This window comes from Alexandromys fortis, unplaced genomic scaffold (assembly GCF_014885135.2).
Source record: "Alexandromys fortis isolate MF-2015 unplaced genomic scaffold, M_Fortis_MF-2015_v1.1 scaffold_82, whole genome shotgun sequence".
NCBI classification, from domain to species: Eukaryota; Metazoa; Chordata; class Mammalia; order Rodentia; family Cricetidae; genus Alexandromys; species Alexandromys fortis.
In genome coordinates this window covers 7,562,662-7,589,485 of record NW_026067963.1, presented here as the reverse complement: position 1 = coordinate 7,589,485, position 26,824 = coordinate 7,562,662, and the positions used below count along the sequence as shown (strand labels likewise).

Sequence of the window (26,824 nt, the reverse complement as noted above, 5' to 3'; positions counted from 1 at the left end):
AAAAAAAAAAAAAAAAAAAAAAAAAAAAAAAAAAAAAAAAAAAAAAACCCTCATGTAATTTGCATGGGAAATCCAGCTCCATGAATTCATTTGGGGACCAGAAACTTGGGCATAACAACACCAAGAAAAGCCCCAAGTTTCTGCTCTAGAGAAGATGAAAGGAAAACCTCAGGTAAAGGGGCAGAGAGCTCAGCACCTGTTTGGTCTCTAGCCCCCACATCTGATGGCTGCAGAGGAGGGTCGTCACCCTTTCCTGGCTCCCACCGGCACCTGCACACACGTGCACGCACATATACAGACAGACACAATTAAAAACAAAGTGAATCTTAAAAAACACCACCACCACCCCCGCTTTTATTTTCGTTTTTTCCAGACAGGGTTTCTCTTTGTAGCCCTGGTTGTCTGGGAACTGGCTCTGTAGACCAGGCTGGCCTGGATCTCACAGAGATCCATCCACCTGCTTCTGTCTCCCAAATGCTGGGATTAAAGATGTGCACCACCACACTCAGTCTAAGAATAATTAAAGGAAGCGCCCTTAACCGAGAATGCAGGATTAATTACAAGCAAACAAGAGGGAAAGCCAAACAGATCAAGAAAACAGAACAGACCCCTGGGAGAATGATGCTCTCAGCTAAGAACCATAGCAAGGTGGTCCTGACACCGGCAGACCCTCTCCTGTGCCACGCGCCCTCTTAGAGTGTTCACACTTATTGCAGGGGGAAAGTTTCACCTCCACTGTGAGCTTTCGTCACCTAAAGAGGGCCACGCAGTTTTCCACGGGCCACCCCTGCTGACCCAAGCAGTTATTTACTAACTAGGGAGGTCAAAGGTCCAAGGCACGGGGTATTTTTGGCTTGGAGCCTTCTTCTCCACGACACTGATAGGCTCACAGTTCAAGTCCAAGCCACTTTGACAAGAAATATGACCTTCGTTTTCATGAACACTGCACCCATACCGTAGAAATCACTTGTGAGAGCAGAGCGCTCCTCCCTCCCTGCCCTGATTCTCCCTGTCACCTGACATCTAATTTATCAAGTCCATACAAGAGGGGAGAGATTTGGGCTGTTGATTTTATTTTACTCACTATTGGAGTTCTGGCATAGCAAAAGCACACACACAGCGCTGAGTAAACACCCAGGGGGGACACATCCCCAGGTCTTACCCTTCCCCCCACAGGTTCCAGGATGGTGTGGGCTATAAAAAGACCTTCCCCCAAGAAACAAAAACAAAAAGGCTGAGTCTAGTGGCAGAGGACTGGAATCCTAGCTCAGAGGCTGCGGCAGGAGGATACCGAGTTTGAGGCTTGCCAGAGCTATTGAATGAATTCAAAGCTAGCCTGGGCAATTTATTGGGAACCATCTCAAAATAAAAAGTAGAGAAGAGAATTAAGGAAATCATAGTTCAGGAGTAAGTATCAGGCTCTAGATTTAGTCTCAAAGGCCAGGGGTGAGATAAGGATAGGAGGCGTCATTGACCCAGCAAAAGGAAAATCCATGTAGACTGTGAATAGAGCTAAGGTATACTGAACACTGACTACACGTAAAGAAGGTTTAGCGTTTCTCTGTTAAGAACTCATTTAGGTAGCTGTGGTGGTGGTGCACGCCTCTAATCCCAGCACTCAGGAGGCAGAGAAAGGAGGGATTTCTGAGTCCAAGGCCAGCCTCGTGAAGTGGAAAGACCCTGCCACACAAAACTAAAGCCCTCATTTCATTTCACTAGAAACCCAATAAGATATTACTTTTAATTTACTCCTGAGGAAATTACAACACAGACGTTAAGAAATTCGCTTAAGACCACACAACTAGTAAGAAGTGAAAAAGTTTCTAGATATAAACAAAACTGCATATGTCACACATTACCTAAGTTATTTCGTTATTTTTTCATAATAATGGGCAGGTGTATATATGCACCAGGTATGTTCTTGATGCATGGAGGGCCATCAGATCCCCTGGAACTGGAGTTACAGATGGTTATGAGCGTCCACGAGGGGACGTGGAATTGAACCCACATCTTCTGGAAGAGCATTCATTGCTCCTAACCACTGAGCCATCTCTCCAACCATTTTTTAAATGGAGCTTATAACTATTTAATTTCCTCTCCACAATCAAAACATACCCATACCACCCAGTCCCATTTACTTGTCAAGATGAAAACCTAAATTATCTCTTACAATCTTCATTTTGTTTTGTTTTGTTTTGTTTTTTCCCCCTGAGACGTGATTTCTCTGTGTAACAGCTCAGACTGCCCTGAAACTCGCTCTGTAGAACAGGCTGGTCTCGAACTCAGAGACCCACCTGCCTGCCTCCACCACTGCCCAGCTCTTGACAAGCTTTCTAATAGGAACACTTCGAGAAAAGGGCACAGTAAAAGGTGTGCACGTAATGAATATACACACTCAGAAGCAGAAACAATGAACTTCAGCAAGCTACATGCCGAAAAGCTAGTTAAACTAGCTAAGAGGCACACACACCAGCACTCCTCAGTACCACTTCTGAGGGAAAAGCAAATTAAAACCACTGGGATAGTTTTTCACATCCATTAGGATGTATACTAAAAGGGCAAGGCCAAAGGGATGGTTCAGCAATTAAAAGATCTCACAGCATGAGCCTGACAACCAGTCGGATTCCTTCATCTATCCAACAGCGGGGCACAGCGAAAAGGGAATCCTGGTGCACCATTGATGGAAACACGAGTTCATATGATCACTAAAGAAAATAGCATGGAGTTGCTACGGTGGCAAAAAAAACATCAAAATGAAACAATGGGCTGTGGGTATCTGGCACCAAGGCCTCTCCAGCACCAGTGGCTGGTGGGCCTGGACCCACACCGCCACTCTTGCTTTCGCGGGCAAGTCAGCATCAGAAGACTGAAGGAACTGTAAGGCCAGTACACGCTACCTGAATGGGCTAATTTATGTTTTAAAAAATACTTGCGGGATGGGGCTGGAGGGATGGTTCAGTGGTTAGGAGCACTGTTTGTTCTTCCAGAGGACCCAGGTTCAGTTCCCAGCACCCCTATGACAGCTCACATCTGTCTGTAACTCCAGTTCCAGGAATTTGACAACCTCATACAGACATACCAACACACATAAAATAAATAAATTATAAAAATTAATGGTACTGGCTGGGCGGTGGTGGCACAAGCCTTTAATCCCAGCACCTGGGAGGCAAAGACAGGAGAATCTCTCTGAGTTCGAGTTCCTGGTCTACAGAGGGAGTTCCAGGACTGGCTCCATAGCTACTGGGAAACCCTGTCTTGAAAAACTAAAAGAACGCTAAAAAAGTTACACAGTACTCTATAAATTTAAAAAAAAATTTTTTTAAATATCAAATATTTTAAATTTTTTTATTGTATTTTATATACATTGGTGTTTTGCCTGCATATATGTCTATACGAGGGTGTTGGAATACCTGGAACTGGAGTTACATTGTGAGCTGCCATGTGGGTGGGTGCTGGGAATTGAACATGAGTCCTCTGAAAGAGCAGCCAGTGTTCTTAACCATTGAGCCATCTCTCCCCCCCAAAAAAAATTTTAAAAACTAAAAACAAAATAGAGTATCAGAGCTAACAAACCCTTTCCTAAATGTGTGAGCAAAGAAAATTAAATTACAACCTTATAAAGAAGTCTGCATACTCATGATAAATGTAGCATTATTCGCAACAGCAAAAACATGGAAACAACCTAAGTTGCTTCTGACCTTCCTGAAGGCTGCTTTAGGACATTAGGTGCTCTTCTGAACCCAGAGCATTGCACGTGCCGGGCAAGTACTCCACAGCCTTAATAGAGAAATGGATAAATCAACTGCAGATCAACTGTGGAATATCAACCATACTTAAAAGAGGAGATCACAACATGGGTGGAACCGGAGGGTACTATGCTTCGGGAAACACCCCTGACATTGCAAGAAATCTGCTGTATAATCTCACTTACAGTGGGTCTAAATCCACGCCAGAGAATAAAACAGGTCTGGGGTAAGAGCAGATGTAGTCCAAAGAATACAAAGTAGGAAACAGTGTAAACCTAAGAGGTCTGGAGTGGTGGGGGAAAGCCTGAGGACTGCGGGTACCCAAAGAATACTGTATCCTGGATTGTGTTGAGTAAGTTCACTTTAGAGAATCTTGTAAGAGAGGTAACCCTGTGAGACGACCACCCACGCGCTTACTTCACTATAACAAATAAACGTTTACTGCCCATATGCATCCCATATTGAGCCAACCTCAAATATACATATTAACTTAAAAAAATTATTATTTATGTGCATGTGTGTATATAAGTGTAAGACATGCCTGCGCATCGGTACCCAGAAGGCTGCATCTGTTCCCTTGGAGTTGGAGTTACAGGCAGTTGTGAGCAGTCTGTCCAGAGGGCTAATAACTGAGTCCTCTGGAACAAGAAGTGCCCCTAAGCCCCAGGCCACCTCTGCAGTCCCCACACGAAGACTTATTTTAAGAAAGAAAAAAGCCTTACAGTACAGACCTGTAACTCTAGCACTTGGACGATATAAGCACTAAACTAGTAGTTCAAGGCCAGGCTCAGCTACATTTGAGTTTGAGGCAAGCCTGGGCTACATGAGACCCTGTCTTTAAAAAAAAAATAAAAACAAAAAAGAAAAAAACCACCCAGATGTATGCATTAGGATTTCTAGTCCAAAAATGTGGGGTTCTTCCTTGCCTTTGAGCAAGATTCACCAGGTATTTATTTACATTTCTCCTCTTTGTTCACCTTCCCAACCTCCAGGAAAGGATCACCACCATTCTGTAAAAGCCTCTATGGATAAAGCCAAGGGCTTATTGAACAATTACGGTTAGCCACAGCAGTTACTAAATAACCAGTGATACCTAATGTCCTAAAGGCAACCTTCAATAAGGTCACAAAATATCCCTTTCTCTCTCCCCTCCACTCTAATTCCCCAACATTCACTCCCCCAAACAAAAAGCAAGGAATGCCCAATGGTTAAGCATACTAAAGGGTTCAATTTCCAACCCTCTCCCAGCCAAAAAGCAAAAGGGGGTTACTTTGTAGGAGTACATTTGGCAAACATTGCCACTAGCTAAGCATTCAAATCTGCAGCGCCAGAACAGGTGAGGTCAAAATGGACTGTGGAGGAGTCAGCACACTGGAGCCAAACTAAAACACGTAAGTTTAGTGCCAGGACAGATGGGGGCTGTGAAAACGTGAAGCATGAAGGGGCTGGGGTTGTTGCTCAGTGTGCAAGCGCTTGCCTTCCACGTGCCACACCTTGAAAGAGGAGCACTAACCAGAGGAAGAGAAAGTTAAATGCTGTCAACGGTGTACTGAGGAATGTGTTGGATTAGAAGAGACCCTCTAGGCCGGGTGTGGTGCCGCGTGCCTTTAGTCCCAGCACAGGGAGGCAGAGGCGGGACTGTCTCTGTGAGTTCAAGGCCAGCCTGGTCTACAGGGTGAGCTCCCGGATAGCCACAACTCTGTGGAGAGACCGTGTCAGAAAACAAAACAAACAAAAATACTCAGAAAGAGACCCTCTGTCACCAAACAACCGTGTTAAGTCATGCCACAATCGAATTACTATAAGCAAGCGGCTACGCGGAGTTTCTGAGTTCTGCCTCTCCAAGCAGCCCTGGTCTGGGAAGATGCCGCCAGCGGCTACACATTTGAGAGCAAGGTCAGGCCAGGACTTGCCGCCAAAATACAAGCGTGCAGCCATCGGGCAGCCGATTGCAATCACACATTGGGCCGGGGATGTGTTTCCAGCTTCTAGGGGCCGTGTCGATGTCCTCCCTTCCCACTCAGCCCATTTGATTATGCCACAAGCACCTCTCCTGCAGAACCCGCGTGTAGGGAGATCCCGCAGGTCCTGCCCTGAGCCCACCACCCCTATCAGCAATGGCAGGTGCTTACGCGGAGACCACCTTCCCGTTCAGGATTCCCGCCGGTGCCATGGCCTTTACTAGTCTGCCACCCACGATGAACAGATTCCAGTTCCTCCGCGGGCGCGCGCCGGACGGCACGACCCACGTGGTCAGAGGAGCCTCCCAGGGAAATACAGTCACTGCGCCTGCGCCCCGCTCCCAGCCGCGAAGGTGAGCGGGCGACCCGGAATGACGTCGTTGGTCCTCTGACAGCCAGGACCCGGAGAGTCTGCGGGAGCCGGAGGGCCCAGCAAGATTGTCGCTAAAGACTGGCTGGTGGTTGTGACTGGCTGTGGAAAGAGCCTGTGCAGAACCCGCCCCCGACTGGCCCGGCGCTTCCCGCCCCGCTTTCAGCCAATCAGAAATCATATCTGGGGAGGCATGACGGTGGGGGGGCGGGGTCCGGCTGGAGCCGCGGCGGAATGGACCTGTCTGAGCAAGTTCCCAGGCTCCGGATACTTTTCTTGGTTGCTGTACCAGAGTCCTGTCCTGCTGTGTCTCTCTGCGTGATTTTTTGGATCGTCGTTGCTTCTCCGGGCCTTGGGCTAATTGCGTGTGCTGGACCTGGAGCCGGAGTCGTGGCTTTCCACTTTGTCACAGTCCAGAGTGTGGTGGAGCACCTGGGGTAACTTTGCTTTTCTCTAACCACCCCTATCAGGGATGAGGCGATCGTGCCCCTCAGGTTAGCCCTCTGCCGAGAAACAAAAGCACTCCAGGGAATTGAACTTTCCCCTGGAATCTCGTGCTGGGAGACGCTGCTTCGTGTTAGCCAGAGTAGAAATTTGTTTAGGTTAAGAGATTTCACACAGATCACCTCACAGGATGAAGCCTAGACTGTGGTGGGTGGGACCACCCTTGACCTTGAGTGTTCAGCTCTGTGACTGTCTGACCCACTACTTAAATCGTACCCTCATATTAGGATCCAGAAGATAAGACTTCTCTTTCTCCCTCTACCCAATGCGACCACATTGAATAAATCTCCGTTTTCTGTAGTTTACTATTACTTGTTTAGTTGACTTATTAAGGATGGTGGCCAACCTGGTTTTATTGGATTGTCAGGGCCTAGGATCTGACTCTCGATTCCAGCAACAGTGTGGATGATCAATTCACAGCCCTGGTATAGACAAGATCAAGACAAGGTCGCTACCCCTGAACTATAATCCGGCCTTCCATAATTTAAAAGTCTCTGTCAAACATGCTGCCCCCTCAGGACTGAACCCCTAGGCAGTTCAGCATGGCAGCTGCGAGGGGCGTCAGAACTGGAGCATGAGGCTCCCGCAGTGTGGCTGCCGCAGGAGTCAGGATGAATGATCCCCCCTCCTTTCAACAGAGACCCCACTATCCATCAGCTAGATGTGGGCTGCTTATTGGCAAGATACCCCTCCCCATTGGCCCTGGTGAAGAAATGAGGGTGAGCATTTCCTTCCGAGCCTGGTGGTGGGAAGGCCTGTTTCAACTAATGGTTGCCCTCGTCCTTTCTGCTTGGGGATTAAATTAAAAACCCGGGAGCCTTGCAGGTTAGGCAAGCACTTCTACCAGCCGCTCAGTTCCCCACACCAGGGCAGAGCTTTTACTGAACTTGATTTTTTTTTCTGCCCTAGTGGGTGTGGATTTGTTTGTTACTTTCTCCTGAAATCTGGGGCTGTTTTACATTACATCCATATGTAGAATTAAAGTTTTTTTTGTTGTTTCATTAGCAGTTTAACTGAAGTATAATGTAAAATTTGCCCGTTTTTTAAGAATACACGTTTATGATTTTCAGTACATTTAGAGAGCTGTGCAGCTGACTTCATTGTTGGTTGGTTGATTTATTATTTTTGGTAATGTCCAACCCAGGGCCTCTACCACAGCTAAACATGAGTTCACCACTAAGCTACAGTCCAAGCCTCTGCTATTTTTTAAAAAATATTTATTTATTATGCATACAGTGTTCTGCTTTCATGACAGAAGGGGGCACCTGATCTCATTATAGATGGCTGTGAGCCACCAGGTGGTTGCTGGGTATTAAACTCAGGACCTCTGGAAGAGCAGTCAATGCTCTTAACTTCTGAGCCATCTCTCCAGCCCTGGTATTTTTTGAGTCTGTACAAGTGCAACATAAACCAGATATGGTGGCACACATTTTTTTAATCCCAGCACTTGGGAGGTGAGGCAAGAGGATCAGAGTCCAAGGTTGTCCTCAACTACATAGCAAGTACCTTGCCAAGCCTACCCAGCGTGAAACTCTGTCTAAATAATGGAGGGGTAGGGAGGAAGGGAGAGAGAGAGGGGGGGGGGCTCAGTGGTTAAAGTATTTGCAGCTTTTATAGAGGACCCAGGCTTGGTTCCCAGCACCTACACAGCAGCTTATAAATACCTATAACTCCAGTTCCAGGCAACCCAACTCTCTCTTCTGACATCTATGGCTCCTGTACACATGAGCATACACACACAAACACATACAATAAATATTATTAAATGGAAGAAAATGTTCCTGTAAGTAGCTGTTACTGTTTCTCTTGTACATTGCATTTCAAAGAAGGCTTTTACTAATGTCTTGTTTGGGAGGAAGAGACCCAAACCCCACTTCACAGATAGGAAAATGGTCTTAGACCCACAAGCCCACCTCCCAAAGCTATGCCTGGGTCAGGCCCCAAACCTTGTTTTCTCATCCCTAAAGTCTACAGACTAGATGTCAGTCACAGCATCTATGTGTGCCCTGTAGAGTTCACTCATCTAACACATGGCTGTTAAACAGCCATTTTGTGCCAAAAATTCAGCTCCAAATATTGACAGCACTCTAGAGAGCCAGGTATCACAGTGGACTGTTCTGCACCCAGTTCAAAGTCTGGGACGGGATACAAACACCCATTAAATATGTCTTTTTAGAGATGAAAAAAGTGTCATGCTGATTTTTATTTATTTTTCAGTGCTAGGAATAGAAACCGAAATCTTGTACTTGCTGGGCAAATGCTGTGCTGACTGCTGAGGGACACCTCAGCCCAGAGACGTGCTAAAAAAAAAAAAAAAAAAAAGTCAGCTGGGCCAAAGGATTAGTTACTTTTCTGTGACTGTGGTAAAACACCATGATCAAAGCAATTTACAAAAAGCAGGTTTTCTTTGAGGCTTAGTTCCAGAGGGATAAGGTCCATCAGTGTCAAAAAAGCGTGGCAGCAGGCTAGCATGACAGCTCAGATCCCAAACAGGAAGCAGATCGTGTCTCAGGAATGACAAGAGATATTAAAACCTCAAAGCCTTCCTCCAGCGACAGACCTCCTTCAGCAAGGCCACGCCTCCTAGTCCTCCATGACCTAGGGAGCATTCACACATCTGAGTCCACAGAGGACCTGCTCTTTCCAACCACAACCAAGCATGGGGGCGCACGCCTTTAATCCCAGCACTCAGGCGGCAGAGACAGGAGGATCTCTGTCAGATCGAGGCCAGCCTTGTCTACGGAGTGAGTTCCAGGACAGCCAGGATGGCACAGAGAAAACATGTCTTGAAAAACAGGCAAAGAAAAACACAAAACAAAATCTCAGCTAAAGGGATAGGTGGTGATGACAGAGGAAATGGGGAAATTATTAGGTTTGGGTTTTTTTTTTTTTTTTTAGCTTTTCATCTGGCACTGCTGAAGGTTGAGATTCACACAACACACATGGTAGGCAAACACTCAGCCACTGTGCCACATCCTCAGCGTGGATGCTGTGCTTGCAAGTGTGGTAAGAGAAGCTTCTCTGGGCATCTGATGTGAGAGAAACCTGACTCAAGAAAGGGGCTTGGAATGTAAGAGAGAAAGCAAGGATTTGGCCCAAGCAACTATCACTGGCTCTGCTTAATTTTTATTGTCCATAAATAATGACAGTGGGCAATCATTTTCAGTTCTAAATTTACATTTAAATGGCCTTTTAACTTCGAAAATACTTCTGCCCAGGCTCCACCCTTAACTAAGAACTTGGAATGAGATCAGGCTATCAGTACTCTTTAATATTTGGGGTGTGTTCTTTGCTATTTTAGCATCAAGAATATACACATATTAGGAACAAACTTCCACTTCTGTGAAATTATTTTCTTAGAGTAAAATTTCCAGTTTTTTAGATAAATCATCTTTTTCTTAGGAATAACAAATAGAATTATCATTTTCTATCCTCTTAAGGATCATGTTTTATATATATCATATATAATATATACATATATAACATATATACTATATATATACACACACACGGATATACATACCTATCAGAGTGTAACCACTTGATCTATCCCAAGAACACCACAAAAGCCTCCAAACAGGATGCTCATGATGGGGTGTGTGTTCACTTTGGTGGGATCACTTTCTTAAGCCTTGTTCTTTGTTTACTTATTTGGTTTGTCTTATTCACTAATACTCAATGAAAAAAAACTTTTGCTTTTATTTCCTTAGTTAGGACAATAACCATAGTGTAACTGCCACTCAGGGAGAGCCCCTGCCTTCCTTGCTCATCTGTGATGCATTCACCTAGCAACGGTTTCCGTGACGTGCAAACATTCTACTGGCAAACTGTGCAGGACGCCCACTCATTGGGGTGTCTCCTGGAAATTGATCTTGGATTTGAGATTTTCTCTTGATCGCAGTATGGTAAAAAAAGTAAAAATATGCTTTATTCTTGATAATAAGTTAATCGTAGCAAGCTATATATTATGTGTGAGAAAGTAAGACACACAGAGAGTGTGAGGGAGATTCAAAGAGTTGTAGAGAGTAAGCTGTAGCCTTAGATAAACTTAGAACTCAGCTTCCATTTTAAAAGGATTAATTACATACGCATTCATGTGTACTTACCATGTGTACCTGGGTGGTCAGAGGACATCTGTGTGTGTGTGTGTGTGTGTTTGTGTGTGTGTGTACATGCACACAAAAACATATATATAGTACAACATGAATGTGGAAGTCAGAAAACAGCTTCCAAGGGTTGGACTCTCTTACTAGGTGAGTTCTGGGGATCAAATTTGAGTCTTCTAGACTTAGTGGCAAGCACCTTTAAATGGTTGAACCACCTTACTGGCCTTTTCCTTCTCTTGAACCTCCATAAAAGAAAGCCTTAAATAGTAACCAGGCCCCTGCATATCCTTACCTGTGTGGCCCACGACTCCAGTGTATTCTCATCTCTGCTTCAGACAGTTTCTGTGTTTCTTAGCAAATTGGTTGTGCTTGTTCCAGTGCTTTGAATAAGATACCAGGAATCTGGGAGCCCTGGACTGGAGAGATGGCTCAGTGATGAAAGACACTCACTTCTCTTGGAGGTCACCCAGGTTTGATTCTCAGCACACACATGGCTGTTCACAGTTGCCTACAACTTAGTTCCAGGAGATACAGTGCCCTCTTCTGAACCTTGAGGGCTCATACACATATGCAGTGCATATATAGACACTCAGACACACACACACAATATGTATACATATATTACTTATATTTAATATATATATTAAACAGAGAACCTGGAAATACCCAGCCCTGACCCTGACCTCCAGTAACACTAGCTCACTCAGGGACCTTGGGTGATTCTTAACACTGAAAAGAAAGTAATGTGAGCTGGGCGGTGGTGGCTCACGCCTTTAATCCCAGCACAGGAGGCTGAGGCAGGAGGATCTCTGTGAGTTCAAGGCCAGCCTGGTCTATAAGAGCTAGTTCCAAGATAGACTCCAAAGCTACAGAGAAAACATGTCTTGAAACAAACAAACAAACAAGAAAGTAATGTGAGGTTATGTTTATGTTTTCCTCTGGGGCATAACTAGTATAAATGGCTGTACGCACGTTATCAATTCATATCTGAGCTTTTATGGTTTGGCTGTTTCTTGAGTGCTATAGTTGGCATTTCTGAAAAGTTGAAAATGAGGGAAATTCACAGGTCATAAAGCTATGGCATAGCATTAGGAATGACAAGTGTGTGTGTGTGTGTCTGTGTATTCGAATGACACTTCAACCATTCTACACTCTCTTTAGAAACTAGGTCCACATTGTCTTCAAGAATCAAGTTCAGCAGGCAGCTCCTCCTGAGGCCTGACTACGCACTGAGACACTTCTGGAACCTTCTGGCCGTCTTTGCTGTTGGCTCAGGCCAGGCCTCATCACCTCTTCCTGAGTGCTATACAGAAGCTTCCCTTGGAAGCACCGTGGGTCACCATTAGCGGCTTCATTTCATGCTTCCGATATCTCCAGCATGGCAATGTCACTCCAGTCTGTAAGTCACTCAGATCCGGGAAGGCTTGCTAACAGCCAAACCAAAGAGACCTGTGAGACGGAACCATCAGAAACCAGACACCTATCACATCTATCAGCTCAGGAAAATGTCCCAGGGGTGAGTGGTACCCTAGTATTTGGTCCCCATTTTCCAAAGGAAGAAAAATATCACTTAGATGCTGTTGAGAGCTAGCCCAAGGAACGGGAGGTTCACTCCTGGCTGCCCATTCGCTGATGAACTTAGCATTTCTTTGCTAGAAATCTCACAAGATAAATTCAGGGGTCTGCTGGCAGAGTTCAGCAGGTAAAGCTGTTTGTGCATCGGCCCAATGGCCTGAGTTTGATTCCTTCCACAAGGTGGAAGGAGAGAACCAACTCCAGAAAGTCGGCCTCTGACCACCACATGCAATCAGGGGCACACGCTCCATCACACATGTGCAACCAAATGCAGAGAAAAGAAAAGAGGTTAAACATCCCACTTTTGTTTGTTTTCTGAGGCATAGTCTCACCAGATAGCCCAGGCTACCCCTCGCATTTATGTCTCCTCCCACATCACCCTCTAAAGTGCTAGAACTGTCGGTGTGAGCCCCCATACCTAGCTCTGATTTTTTCAGACTGTCTGCGTGGCTGACCTGATGCTATGCAGTCAAGCGATCTTCACACTTAACGCTGATCCTCCTGCCTCTGTTTCCCCAGTGCGGGGAGTACAGGTAGGCCGCCATACCAGGCCTCTCCCACCTATACTTTTATGTCTCTTGTGCGTGTGTGGTGGTCAGAGGCAGACAACCTGTGAGAGTCAGTTCTCTCCACCGTGTGAGTCCCGGGGACAGAACATGGGTTTTCAGGCTGAGCAGCAGGTGCCTTTACCTGCTGAGCCATCTGGGGCACCCTGCCCCTGGCTGATTCCTCAGTAACAAGAAAACGTGAAACAACTGGATCTAGCGAGACCTCCAGTAAGTTTGGGGCTTGCCTTTTTGGTAGTTCCATTTACCAGTGCCCGTTACTCCCAGTCAAAATGAGGGACCTGCAGAGAATCTCTGACCATTATTTTGTAGATCAGGAAACCCCACCTGGGATGGACCACGGTGATTTAGTAGCAACACCAGATGGTCCAGTTCTATCTCTCTAGTGCACTACAGTGCTGCTGGGTTTACAGGCTGGTTTTGTGACCTTAATGGGAATTTTTCTGGAGTTTAAATCTTCTCAGAGCAGATGATAACCCTTCCATTTCAAGAGCACCAGAAAGATGCACCCAGTTGAATCCTGAGCTGAGAGTTGGAGAGATGCAGATGGAGATTTAAGGAAGTATTATATTTTCTATGGTTTTAAATGAAGACAAACCTAATTAGTGTCTTTATTAGGAAAAGCAACACATTGCATTAAAAAATAAATGATAGAAGCCAAGTACCTAAATATGTCATGATGAAAACCATTATTTTGTACATTAATTAAAAATTTTAAGTAAGTGACACAATACGAAATGATACTGTTCTTCAATCTTTAGCAGTTGAATTCTTTCCAAATATCTCAGTGCTCCCGGATTTGTCTGGGAATTTGAAAGCACTTGGTGTGGTTGGAGGTACAGCTCAGTTGGTAGAATGCTTCCCTGGAATGCAGACAGCCCTGGGGTTGGATCCTCAGGTGGGGCACACATGCCTGCAACCCTAGCATTTGGGAATCAGAGGCAATAGGGTCAAAAATTCAAAGATGTTCTCAGCAATATAGTAAGTTTGAAGCAAGCCTGGGCTACATGAGACCTAGTCTCAAAACAAACAAACAAACAAACAAGACTTGGCCATTTTCAATATTTTATAATGAATATAAACAGTATAACATTTATATTAATAAAGTAATTGTCATCTTATTTTTAATTAATTTTGTTTAACTATGACATCATAACACAAGAGGCCTGGTTTGAGACCCAGATTTCAAGCAACATACTGTAATGCATAGTAGTATATACTTTCAACTGCTTGGGAGACTGAATCACCAGCAGGGCCACTGGGATTCACAATTAAGTGGTCATCCTGGGCAATATAGCGAATCTCTGTCTCAACAGTAAAGTCAAAGGAAGCAGTTCATTTTCTTTGAGAGCAAGTATTCTTAAGATCTAGTTTGGGACCGCGGAGGGCACCATGTCGGCGCCGACGGCCAAAGCCAGTAAAAAGGAGCTCAACTCCAACCACGACGGGGCCGACGAGACCTCAGAAAAAGAACAGCAAGAAGCAATTGAACACATTGACGAAGTACAAAATGAAATAGACAGACTTAATGAACAAGCAAGTGAGGAAATACTAAAAGTAGAACAAAAATATAACAAACTCCGCCAACCGTTTTTTCAGAAGAGGTCAGAATTGATTGCTAAAATCCCAAATTTTTGGGTAACCACATTTGTCAACCATCCACAAGTGTCTGCACTGCTTGGGGAGGAAGACGAAGAGGCTCTGCATTATTTAACCAGAGTTGAAGTAACAGAATTCGAAGACATTAAATCAGGTTACAGAGTAGATTTTTATTTTGATGAAAATCCCTACTTTGAAAATAAAGTTCTCTCCAGAGAATTTCATCTGAATGAGAGTGGTGACCCATCCTCAAAGTCCACTGAAATCAAATGGAAATCTGGAAAGGATTTGACAAAACGCTCGAGTCAAACACAGAATAAGGCCAGCAGGAAGAGACAACACGAAGAGCCAGAGAGCTTCTTTACCTGGTTTACTGACCACTCTGATGCAGGTGCAGATGAGTTAGGAGAGGTCATCAAAGACGACATTTGGCCAAACCCCTTGCAGTACTATTTGGTTCCTGATATGGACGATGAAGAGGGAGAGGCAGAAGATGATGACGATGCTGATGAAGAAGAAAAAGGCTTGGAAGATATTGATGAAGAAGGAGATGAAGGGGAAGAAGATGAAGATGAAGATGATGATGAAGGGGAAGAAGGAGATGAAGGGGAAGAAGATGAAGATGAAGATGATGATGAAGGGGAAGAAGGAGAGGAGGATGAAGGCGAGGATGACTAGCACAGAAGACTGATGGATTCTGACTCTCTTTTTTATTTTCTTTTTATTTTTTAAATTTCTCCAGTCCCTGGGAGCAAGTTGCAGTCATTTCCCTCCCGTCCCCAATCCCTCTTGTGCTCAGTCGCCCTGTTTCTGAGGTCTTGCTTCTCAATCCCATGGTTCTCAGCTTATTTTTGAGGAAATGTCTTGAGCAAAATACAATGGGAAAAGAATCTCCACTAAAAAAAAAAAAAAAAAAAGATCTAGTTTGGGGCTGGGCGGTGGTGGCGCACGCATTTAAATCCAGCACTTGGGAGGCAGAGGCAGGTGGATCTCTGTGAGTTCGAGGCCAGCCTGGTCTACAGAGCTAGTGCCAGGACAATCCGGCCTACATAGTGAGATTATGTCTCTAGATAAATAAATAAATATAAAACACTTTTAGAGAGAAAGAAAGAAAACTTGTTTGTATTAGTTACTTTTTCTGTTGCTATGATAAAATAGCACAACAGAAAGAAACTTGTGGAAGAGTTTATTTTGGCTTACGACTCTGGAGGTAAGAGTCCATCACAGCGGGGAGTAAGCAAGCAAGCAGGTGTGATGGCAGGAGCAAAGCTGAGTGATCACATGTCAACCATAAACAAGGAGCAGAGATCCAGCTGGAAGTGGCCAGAGAGTTTAACTTCACTGAGCCCTCCCACAGCACCTCCCTATACCTCTCCGAGCAGCGCCACCACCTGGGGACCATGTTCAGATGCTTGAGTCCAAGGGGGTGGCATTCCTTGTTCAAACCACCACACTGCTTTTCTGGTGTGTGTGTGTTGTACGTTTGTGATGTGTGTAATTATGTGTGGTGTATGTCCACATGTGCCTACACAGGGAATTGGGTAGCCTCCTCTGTCACCCTCTGTCTTATTCTTTTGAGGCAATGTCTCTCTGAACATGGTTGCTAGGGTAGAAGCCAGCAACCTCAGCCTTCCTGTCCCTGCCCCATCAGCCCTGGAGGTAACCACTGGACCATCCCTTAGCGCAGCCTTTGTTTTCGTTTTCATTTTCTTTTCTTTTTTTCGTTTCTTTTCTTTCTTTCTTTCTTTTTTTCTTTTTTGTCTAGTATCTTTATTTTCTACCTCATATATTACAATTTAGCACTCACATTGGTTACTGCTATTTTCTTTTTCTTTCTGTATTCCCTCCCCACTGTTTTTGGTAACATTCTGTGGTTGACCTAGCATGTCTTCTCCTTTTTGTTTGTTTTCTTTCATCTTTAGAAATGTTTGGGTTCTTTTGGTGTTTTTTTTTTTTCTTTCCTTTGGTGGTTGGTTGGTTGTTTTGAGACAGGGTTTCTCTATGTAGCCTTAGCTATTCTTGGCTGTTCTGGGACTCACTCATTAGACCAGGCTGGCCTTGAACTCAAAGATCTGCCTGCCTCTGTCTCCCAAGTGCTGGGAGTAAAGACATATGCTCGGCTTAAGCTTTTTAAAGTAAGGACACATTGTAGTAAACTCAATGTTTGTTTGTATAAAATGTCTTTATTCTATTCTTTTGATTTCTTGAGACAGGGTTTCTCTGTGTAGTCCTGGCTGTCCTGGAACTTTCTCTGTAGATCAGACTGGCCTCAAACTCAGAGATTCATCTGCCTTTACCTCCCAAGTGCTGGGATTAAAGACCTGCTTCACCACTGAGGGCATCTATTCTTAATATTAAAACATAAACTAGGCATGTAACTCAAGTACTTGGTAAACAGGAGGGTCACACTGTAAAGTTAAACCTTGTCTCAAACAAACAAACACCCAAACATAATTTAATTCAGTATGATATACTGGGTGACATTTCTGGTATTTCATTGATTTTTTTTTTAGGAAATACTTTTATTTTATACACTGTTGTAAATTTGAAAGTTTGTTTCCAGCTAAGTGTGAACAATATGAACTGTCTCCTCTTTAAGATAGCACCCAACTGCCAAGATAAGAAAATATGGGTGGCTGGAGAGATAGCTCCCTTGGTAAACTGCTTATAGCGTAACCACGAGGACCTGAGGTAGGTTTCCGACATCCACATGAAACCCACAGGCACAAGTCAAATGTGCTTATAATTCCAGCATTGTAGAGACTTGCACAGACAGATCCCTACTGGACGAGCAAAAAGCTGGTGAGAGACATCTCAAAAACTAAGGTGGACAGCACCTAGGGAAACACATGCAAACACACACACACATACACACACACACACACACACAACTCCAAAAAGGAAAGTATTAAAATTTATACTTCTCAGAATGGATGAAAGATGATACTTTTTCTTAATACATTAAAGTTACCATTCTGTTGCTTTCCAGTTTCTGTGTAATTAGTGAGAAATCACTTTGATTGTTGTCTGTAATTATCTGTCTTATGTCTAGGCTGCTCTCAAACACAGCACATAGTGAGAATGACCTGGAATGTCTCTTATCTTTATCCCTCCACCTCCTGAATGCTAGGATAGCAGGTGTATGCTGCCATGCCTGGTTTTCCATTAGCTACCTTTTTTCCATCCTTTTCTTTTTAGAAACTACTTTTTTAAAAGAAAAAAGACTTATTTTGTATGTGTGTGTGTGTGCATGTGTGCATGTTCTTGCACATGAGTATAGGGGCCCTCAGAGGTCAGAAGCAATCAGATATCTTGGGTAGAATTGCAGGTGGTTGTGGACCACCCAGGTTGGTTGCTGGGAACTGAACTTGGATCCTCTGGAAGAGCAGCATAGCACTCTTAATATCTCTCCAGCCCCTAGGGACTATTGCTCACTTTTTTTCTCTTTAGATATATTTTATGTGCATGAATATTTTGCTTTTATATGTGTATTTGCACCACATGCATGCCTGGTGTCCTTGGAGGTCAGAAGAGATTATTTGATCCCCTAGAACGAGTCATCTCTTCAGAAACTATTTTTTAAAAATTCTTACAGCGTTTCTATTTGTGTGTATGTGTGTGTGGTGTATGTACACATATGTATGCGTCTGTGTACATCTGCACATGCACTTGGAGGTCAGAAGAGCAGTTGGGTGTCCTCCTTCATTATCCTCTACTCTCTTCCTCTGGGGCAGGGTCACTCCCTGAACTTGGAGCTTGCGGTTGTCTATCTGTCTAGGCTGGCAGACTGCAAGCCCCAGAAATAATCCCGTCTCCACTCTCACCTGCTCAGGGCAGGCTACAGGTGTATTCAGGACCAGGACTTGTTACCCGGATGCAGGAATCTGAACTCCTGACCTTGAGCCAGTGCAGCCAGCGCTCTTACCTGCCGAGCCTCTTCCCCAGCCCTCTGTAGTGTTAGCAGACACACGTGAAAATGTCTCCAGAGGTTTTCTGTGTTTTCGTGATTCCTGTACTTTCAGAGACCCCAGCACACGATTCAGACAGGCTGCACCTGCTGGCTAGTAGAAACTGTTGACAGGTAAGCATTCCATTTAGAAGAGTGTAAAGCAGTTTCCCAGCCAGCAAGATCCTTGCCATTTTCCTGGAAGCCGTTCAGTTTACTCGGACAGCCCCGTTTGTCGCTACTTATTGTAAGAGTTTGTGTGGCTATAACGTTTGTGGGTTTTGACCCTCAGGGCACATTCTTAGTTAATTAACTGGCCCTTTCTCTTTATAGGCCCGTTTTGATCCACCTCTTGAAGTGGTTCCTACCAGGAACCCAATCACATACAACAATAAGGCAACGGACCCAGTCCATCCTGACCTTGCCAGCTTGTTGGTGAAAAACAAGACTCTTTTAGCGGAGGTATATGGCTTACGAGAAACAAAACTGCGGAATTACATCGTCTGTAAATGTTTAGGGGAGAAATTTCTGCCAACTGCTAAAGGCACAAGGCATTTTCTTAATCCAGTTTTGTCCCTTCCCCTTCGCATCAAACTCTCTCATGAACATGAATGCGCACGCGCACACACACACACACACACACACTTGTGTATACGCCACCACACACATAAACATGAATGCATATAGCACACACACACTTGTGTATACCCCACCACATACACATGAACATGAATGCATACAGCACACACACACACACACACACTTGTGTATACCCCACCACATACTCTCTCTCTCTCTCTCTCTCTCTCTCTCTCTCTCTCTCTCTCTCTCTCACACACACACACACACACACAACAGTGCATGTTTTGCCCTAGTTTCCTCCCTTTTTAGGCCAGGCTGAACCTCGAATCCTCAGAGCTCCGCCTGCCTCTGCCTCCTGAGTGCCGGGATTAAAGGTGTGCGCCACCACCGCCCGGCTCTAATTTGCTTTGCACCGATGTGATAAACATCATGAGCAAAAGCAATCTTGGGAGGAAAGGGTTTATTTCATGTTACAGATCGTAAGTCCATCATAAAGGGAAGTCAAGGCAAAAACCCAAAGGCAAGAACTGAAGCAGAGACCATGGAGGGGCACTGTTTACTTCCTTGCTCAGCCTACTTTCTTCCACAGGGTGACACTGTAGTGAGCTGGGCCCTCCTCTCAGTTATCCTCCTAGAAAATGCTCCCCACTTGCCTACAGGCAATCTAGTGGAGGCATTTTTCTCAGTTGAGGTTTCTCTTCCTAGACGACCCGTAGTTTGTGTCAAGTTGACCAAACAACTACCGTTATTTTTCACATTACCATTATAATTAATAACACAGTAAATGGGCCGTCAGGATGGTAGAACAAGTCAGGCTTAATAAAATATAACCTATCTGTCACACGTGATAAGGCGCTAGGAGGAAGGGCTCCTGAGCGATCGGATTTTCTAAAGCATAGCGTTGGGTCTCTATTCGCTCTTGATCCGAAGTAAAGCAAGGTTTGAGATGAGGAGAGAGAGAGCAGAGCGACAAGGAGATAGGAGGAAGGAATGCTTGCATGCAGGAACACTAGGAAAGATCTGCCTTCAGCATCCAGGACTACTACTCTCCACCCAACAGGCTGTGGTACCTACTGCAGTAACAGGGAGGTGGCAAGAATCATTCTTCTCTACAGTACGACTTAGTAAAAACGCTTGAAAGGTTTGGAGTCCTGTTAGATCCGACTTGGATGCAATCATTAGCAGTAGGTTGGCGTGTGTGCACTCACCCACTGGCATATGTAAGGCAAACGCTCTATTTTCACTGAACTATGAGGTGTGAATACAGAAAAGTCTGTGCTCGTTGTTTAAGGTAGACTCTCACCAGGTAGCTCAAGATGGCCTTGAACTTTGCAATCCTCCTGCTTCAGTTCCCGAGAGCTGGAGAGTGTCAGCCTTCCCCTTCCACCACGCGGGTCCAAGGAATGCTGCTCAGCTTGTTGAGCTGGGCAGTAAAAACCTTTATCGGCTGAGCCATCTTTCTGACCCTTCAGAAACTTTTAAACCAAACTGCCAAGAAAGGTTTCCGGTACCTTAAAGAAAATTATGTAAATTATGTTCAAGAATTTCAAAGATTCTCTTTGGCTGGTTGTTTTGAGATGGTGTCTCACTATGTGGTCCTGGCTAGTCTTGAACTCATGGGTTCAACTGATTCTCTTCTTTAGGTTTCTAAGTAGCTCAGCCTGGAGCCATGTGCCACAGTGCCTGGCTCACTACACTGTCATGCCTGGCTTTCAAAGTATTACTTTTTTTGAAGTTATCCTCTGTATACATATAAACATCTAAAGGGTCCTTTCGGGTCATTTTGACATGGTTTTAGATACCATATGCATTAAAAAGTATTCCATCCAGGTGAGGTGAGGTGTACCTGTAAGTTCAGCGCTCAGGAGGTTTCAGTAGGAAGATTATATCAGAGGCTAGCCTGGGCTACTCAGGGCTATGGATGAAACTCAGTGGTAAGGCACATGCCCAGCAATGTGCAAGCCTGAGTTTGATCTCCGACTATACCCCCCCCCCAAAAAAGTATTTCAGAACTCCTATTGGCATTTTCTAATTTAATAAAAATTTCAAGCCAGAGCCAGAGAAATGGTTTACTGGGTAAAGGTGCCCATTGCCAAGACTGACAACCTTTGTTGAACCCCAGGACACGCGTGGTGGAAAGAGAGAACCAATGCCTGCAGGTTGTCCTCTGACCTCTGGATATGTTCTGCGACGTGTACCTCCCAACCCCAACCCACTCCCACACAAATAAATATAATTTAAAAGGGAAAAAAGATCAAGCCAGTCCTGGTTGAACACTCCTGGAGAGCCAGTACTCAGGAGGCTGAGAAAATAAGATGCCGAGTTTAAGATAAGATCAGCCTGGATTGCCTAATGAGACCTTGTCTTCAAGTAAAAATTTAGTGACATTTATTATTACATGGTATCCTCCTGTTAACGTGAGAAAAGGAAGCTTGGTGATCCCGACAAGATACCTGAGTCTCAGCATGAGTCATCTTTGCCTTCCTCAGCAACCTACCATTTAGCCCCACAGGGCCCCAATTGTCTTCACAAGGCAGCTTTTCTCTTCCCAGCATGCATTTCAATTTTTTGTTATAATTAACCCGATCTCTTTGTATAACATACAAAAATAATTGCCATGTGTTTCTGTCCTATAATGAAGAAACAGGTGCAAGAGATCTATATTTGGGTGAGGCCAGATATAGAAGAGGCATAAATATAAGCCTATTCAGTTGCTGGTTGTTTAGGGAATACGGTATTGAGATAAAACTCTTGCATAGGTAGGCTGCAGCGGTAATGAGTTAAGAAGCCACTATTAACACATAAAGTCGGATATTGTAAGTTGGATGTAAATGCAATGTGTTTCAAAGATCTATCTTTATTTTATGTGTATGAGTGTTTGCCTGCATGGCTAAAAGAGGATGCCAGGCCCTTGGAACTGGGGTCACAGACAGCTGCGAGCCGTGGCGTGGTACTGGGTGCTGGAAATCAAACCTGTGTCTTCTGCCAGATTAGCTTTCACTCTGTGTGGAAGAACTGGAGGACTTCCTGAATAAAACAGGCGACGTACTGAATAGCACAGCCAGCCTGTGGGTTACGTCCTGCCCATCTCTAACACGAAGCAGCTCTAGGCGTCCCCATCCTCATGCTCTCCTTCAGCCCCTCAAAACTGTCCCAGAGAAGACCATCAGCACAACGGCCCACTGCGGTCACTGAGTGCAGCCCAATGCAGCAAGGAATGCATCTGGGTCTCTGAAGGTCACCCGCTTTCCTACGCACGTAGGATGTACTGGCTAGGATGTCAGCGGAAAATCTCCTGGAGTCGTAATGAAATCACTCTTGGTCTGGCGCTTGCTTTTCCTTTACCCCCATGAACTTGGTGTTCTCTGTAGGGATGCAAGGCCATGTTCACTGTCACTCACACTGGCAATAAGAGACCCCCACGGCACCTGCTGTGATTGGATGAAACGCACATTCTTCTAGCTGCTTCCACAAATGCTGGCCCTGCCTAGATGTGAAATTTCGCCGACTGCACAGGCATTCACTGTAGAACTTAAATGAGCTGGAGAGATGGCTCAGTGGTTAAAGAGCATTGCCTGTTCTTCCAAAGGTCCTGAGTTCAATTCCCAGCAACCACATGGTGGCTCACAACCATCTGTAAAGAGGTCTGGTGCCCTATTCTGGCCTGCAGACATGCACACAGACAGAATATTGTATGCATAATAAATAAATAAATAAATAAATAAATAAATAAATATTAGGGGCTGGAGAGATGGCTCAGCAGTTAAGAGCATTGCCTGCTCTTCCAAAGATCCTGAGTTCAATTCCTGGCAACCACATGGTGGCTCACAACCATCTGTAATGAAGTCTGGTGCCCTCTTCTGGCCTGCAGGCATACACACTGACAGAATAGTGTATACATAATAAATAAATAAATAAATATTAAAAAAAAGAACTTAAATGAGCCATGTGTTTTAGTTACTAGCAAACACAGAGATGTTGGTTGGGACAACTCTAACCCCATGAAATTGGGTCTGTGACCCTGACTAGGAGTGGTGAGGGAGGACAGACACACAGTCATACGCACAGAACAGCTGGGGTCGGGTGCCTGTGCATGCCCTAATGGAGACGGACCTAACACAACAATCTGAAACCTCGGTGTGTTTATTAGATATGGCCCTGGGGGAGGACTTAACTGGTCCCCATAGGAGCTTTTTGTAGTGGAGCAGCCTCTCAGGCGGTAAATATCCAGATGGACAAAGCTGCAGTTGCTAGTTTTTGAACACAATGATCAAGGCTTCATATATACTCTTACTTGGAGGGCAGAGGAAGGCTTTGCTTTCTGAACCTGCGGTGGGCCTGATTCCTTGGTGCTTGTCATGGCAGGCTCATGTCGAGCAGGGCACACTCACTCAGAACTTCTGTAGCTTAGGATGTCAGTCAAGCAACTACTGAAACACAAAGAGAAACTATGAAACACACATTACCAGCTCCTGCAAATACAGCAGACCCAGAGGTGTCAGGGTCCCTGGGAGCCCTGAGGTGCACAGCTGTAAATAGAAAACAAAAGACAGAGACACCTTTCTCACACAGGGCTGTAAATAGAAAACAAAAGACAGAGACACCTTTCTCACACAGGACTGTAAATAGAAAACAAAAGACAGAGACACCTTTCTCACACGCAGTGGGCTGGAGCGCTGACCGGGTATGGCTGGTGGATCTCAGTGGTCACAGGAGTGTGAGACAGAGGCTATTTCTTAGAGCCATGGCCCTTTCTGTCCTGGGAGAGAGGAGAGATGTGTCAGTCATCAGTCTGGGCTGTGACTGTCCTGGGTTGCCCGTGGTTCTGGGCTCTGGTGGGAGGAGCTTCTTAGGTCTTGGAGGACTAGTTAGCAGCCTGTGCCATGCTCTGTCAGGCTGATGCGCCTCAGAGGAAGAGCCCTGAAAACGGGCAGGTGGGTTCATCCCAGCCTGTAGACCTTTGACCCATTGAAATCAAGGGCAAAATTGCTGTTTGGAAAACCTAACTAGATACAGCTGGATGATACATGGCTGATGAGTCAGTGTCATTAAACATTTTCATCTGGAGCCTGAGCACAAGTTTAGATCTGTCACTGTAGCCTTACTTATTGTCTGTTTGCATTATCATCATTATTATTATTATTATTATTATTATTATTTTATTGACAATAGTACTTTCAGTATGTAGACAGGGCTGGCCTTGGACGCTTCTGACTTTCCTGCTGGTGGGAGCCACTACACCCCACTGGTTGCTGTTGTTGTTGTTATTATTATTATTATTGTTGACAGACTTTCACTGTGTAGACAGGGCTGGCCGTGGACACTTCTGACCTTCCTGGTGGTGTGAGCCACCACACCCCTCTGCTCTCCTTTCTCCTTCACAGACCTCTGTTGTTCTTGGACTTGCTTTTTTCCCAGCAAGTCATCTTTCTTTTTTCTTTTCATAACTTTTTGATCTCTTCTGACCTTTCTCTGTCTTTTAAAACTATTTTCAAATTTTATTTTGTTGCTTTATGTGTATAAGTGGTTGTCTGCATGCATACATGTGTGTGCCCCATGCATACCCAGTGCTCACAGAGGTCAGGAGAGGGGATCCGTTCCCTAATTGGGGTTAGAGATGGTTGTGAGACAGCTTGTGGGTGCTGGTAATTGAACCTGGGTCCTCTGGACATGTAATCAGTGCTTTGACTACCGAGCCGTTTCTCTTCTTTATTTGTCTTAAAATATAGCTAGCCATTTTGTATTTATTTATTTACTTACTTACTTATTTTGAGATAGAGTTTCTCTACATAGTCCTGGCTGTCCTGGAACTCACTATGTAGACCAGGCTGGACTTGAACTCACAAAGACCCACCTGCCTCTGCTTTCTGAGTGGTGGGATTAAAGACATGCACCTTTTTAAACTTTGCTTTTCTTCTGGATCCCCCCCCCCCCCCCCCCAATATTTTCCCTACCGGCACAAGTAAGATCAGGAACCAACACAGGCCTGTGAGCATGCTTGTGAGCCACACACCAAAAAGCAAGACATCTAAGGCTAAAGCATTGCTCCTTTCTGGAAGTTCCCAAATCCATTATTCCTGTATTTAGTAGTTATGGGAGTATAAAGACTCACACAGTTTTAATGTTGATAAAATATTTATTATTTATTATTATAGATTTAATATCATCATATATTATATACAATTATATATTTGTTTTTTTTCAAACATACTGTGTCATTGTATTTTATCTTAAAGGGCTTTTAAACCTTAAGATATACTGTTAAGAAATAGGTTTGAAAGGCTACATTTTATTCTCTAGTAATATGTAACTTAAAGTCACAGTAACTTAGTATGACAAATGTTTAAAAGGAAGACAAGAAGTTAAGTAATACTTTCTTCCCCCTTCTCATTAGCTGAGAAATCTTCAAAGCAAGCTTTTCATCAAAGAAACTTCATTGCAAGAAGTGAAGAGCGAGTTAGAGAGTTACAAAGAGAGTAACGCCCAGCAGTTGCTACAGATAATGTCCCTGAGAGATGACATCAGGAACCTGCAGGACCTTATCGCTTCTCTAATGAAAATTAAGATTTTGAAAAACACAAATTCTCAGAATCTTGGGAGAAGCAACTGGGACCTAACTGAGCGAGTTATAGACCTAGAGAACCGCCTAAGGTAGGGATTTCCTGGTCTGTTTTCCAATGTACCTTTTGTCATATGTTTTTAATTCACATATAAGCCCGTATTACTGATCAGATTTGGGACTATGCTAGCTAGGTGGGTCTGTCCGTGTCGTGCCCCCCCCCATGTTGTCCCTGTCCCCTGCCCCCCCCCCAACTTGATGTAAGAGAGCAATTTGGAAAACGGGAACATGTGTTAGACAGAGCAACCCTGTCTCAAATATATATTCATATTGGAAGTTGGTCAAGCTGGTTTCTTTGCATTGCTGACCACCAGTGTCCTACACAGAGAACATCTGGTGGACAGAGAGAAGGCGGGGCAGCATGCAGAGCTGGAGAAAAAGTGGCCCTGCTCCAGCAGATTCTCTTCCTGTATGCATCCGAAAGGACCAGAAGATTCCTTGGATATTTTCCCCGTGAAGGTGAGAATGAGTTGCCTGTTGCCCCAGGAGAAAAGGGTAAGTGTTGGGTAGGGTGCCAGCTCTCTTGGGAATGGAAAACCCAAAGAAGCATGGTAGACCAGAGGCCAGTGGCGGAGGGGCTACATGGAGGACTGGAAGGTCTCTGTGATTTTACAGAAAGATTTGGAGGGGAGTGAAGGCGTAAGTCACAAACAATGCCACACCAGTTTGGAATTATGATTAATAGGGTGGTATTTATTTAAAGGGGAAAAAACTTACAGATAACCGTCCCAGACAACATCCCTCTGTGCAATCAGGAAGGAGTCTAGTCGCCGGAACCGGAGCGGGAAGTGAAGAGAGTGAGAAGGAAAGCAGCCGCTTTTTTAAAGGGAGAGAGACCACGCCCCAATGGGCTGGTATCTCAGCGGCTGTAGGCTGGAGGAGCGGAAGGACTTCCCGCAACACCTCCCCCTTTTGTTTAAGTAAGAGAGTTCCAAACCTACTACGAAATTATATACAATAAGTACAAATATCCTATTCTAACTAGCTTAGGTCTTGTATAATAAATAACTTGGCCAAGTCATGAGAGAAAAGTAACTACATTTATATAGTCTTCAACCCCATCGAAGATCTGAGAAGGGAAATAATGATACCTGGGTAATTAGGAAGTTCAGTAAAACAACTTCCAAAACATGCAACAAATCAGAGACAACTAGCTATCTGGGTAATCACCCAAAGTCACGTTTGCAGCATTGAAGCAACCAACTTTGGCTAAGGCCTAACATAACTGACATACCATTTTCAAAGGCAAG

At 44.6% G+C, this 26,824-nt stretch overlaps 3 protein-coding genes across 4 annotated transcripts in view; 2 read left to right on the top strand and 1 right to left on the bottom strand.

Moving 5' to 3' along the window:
* The window catches only part of Mthfd1 (methylenetetrahydrofolate dehydrogenase, cyclohydrolase and formyltetrahydrofolate synthetase 1), a 66,424-nt gene extending 60,153 nt beyond the window's left edge, over positions 1–6,271 (bottom strand). The window contains exon 1 of the mRNA XM_050153614.1: positions 5,879–6,271. Coding sequence (XP_050009571.1) covers positions 5,879–6,258 — 380 coding nt within the window. The 5' untranslated portion in view covers positions 6,259–6,271. The remainder of the gene's footprint in view (positions 1–5,878) is intronic.
* A 150-nt stretch (positions 6,272–6,421) lies between these two features.
* Positions 6,422–26,824, top strand: part of LOC126508404 (coiled-coil domain-containing protein 170-like) — a 35,844-nt gene continuing 15,441 nt past the window's right edge. Inside the window, exons 1-5 of one of the 2 annotated variants that reach the window (XM_050153627.1) lie at positions 6,422–6,514; positions 11,849–12,203; positions 18,707–18,835; positions 25,350–25,606; positions 25,901–26,033. In XM_050153627.1, coding sequence (XP_050009584.1) covers positions 12,066–12,203; positions 18,707–18,835; positions 25,350–25,606; positions 25,901–26,033 — 657 coding nt within the window. In that variant the 5' untranslated portion in view covers positions 6,422–6,514; positions 11,849–12,065. Of the gene's footprint in view, positions 6,515–11,848; positions 12,204–18,706; positions 18,836–25,349; positions 25,607–25,900; positions 26,070–26,824 lie in introns of both variants that reach the window. The other variant, XM_050153626.1, reaches the window with a different exon arrangement.
* On the top strand, positions 14,209–15,250 carry LOC126508407 (protein SET-like). Its single transcript, XM_050153638.1, has one exon. The coding sequence runs from the start codon at positions 14,221–14,223 to the stop codon at positions 15,103–15,105; it is 885 nt and encodes a 294-aa protein (XP_050009595.1). The 5' UTR covers positions 14,209–14,220; the 3' UTR covers positions 15,106–15,250.

Excerpts from the sequence above, each read along its gene's own strand:
- LOC126508407 (XM_050153638.1), top strand. The coding sequence starts at position 14,221 with ATGTCGGCGCCGACGGCCAAAGCCAGTAAAAAGGAGCTCAACTCCAAC.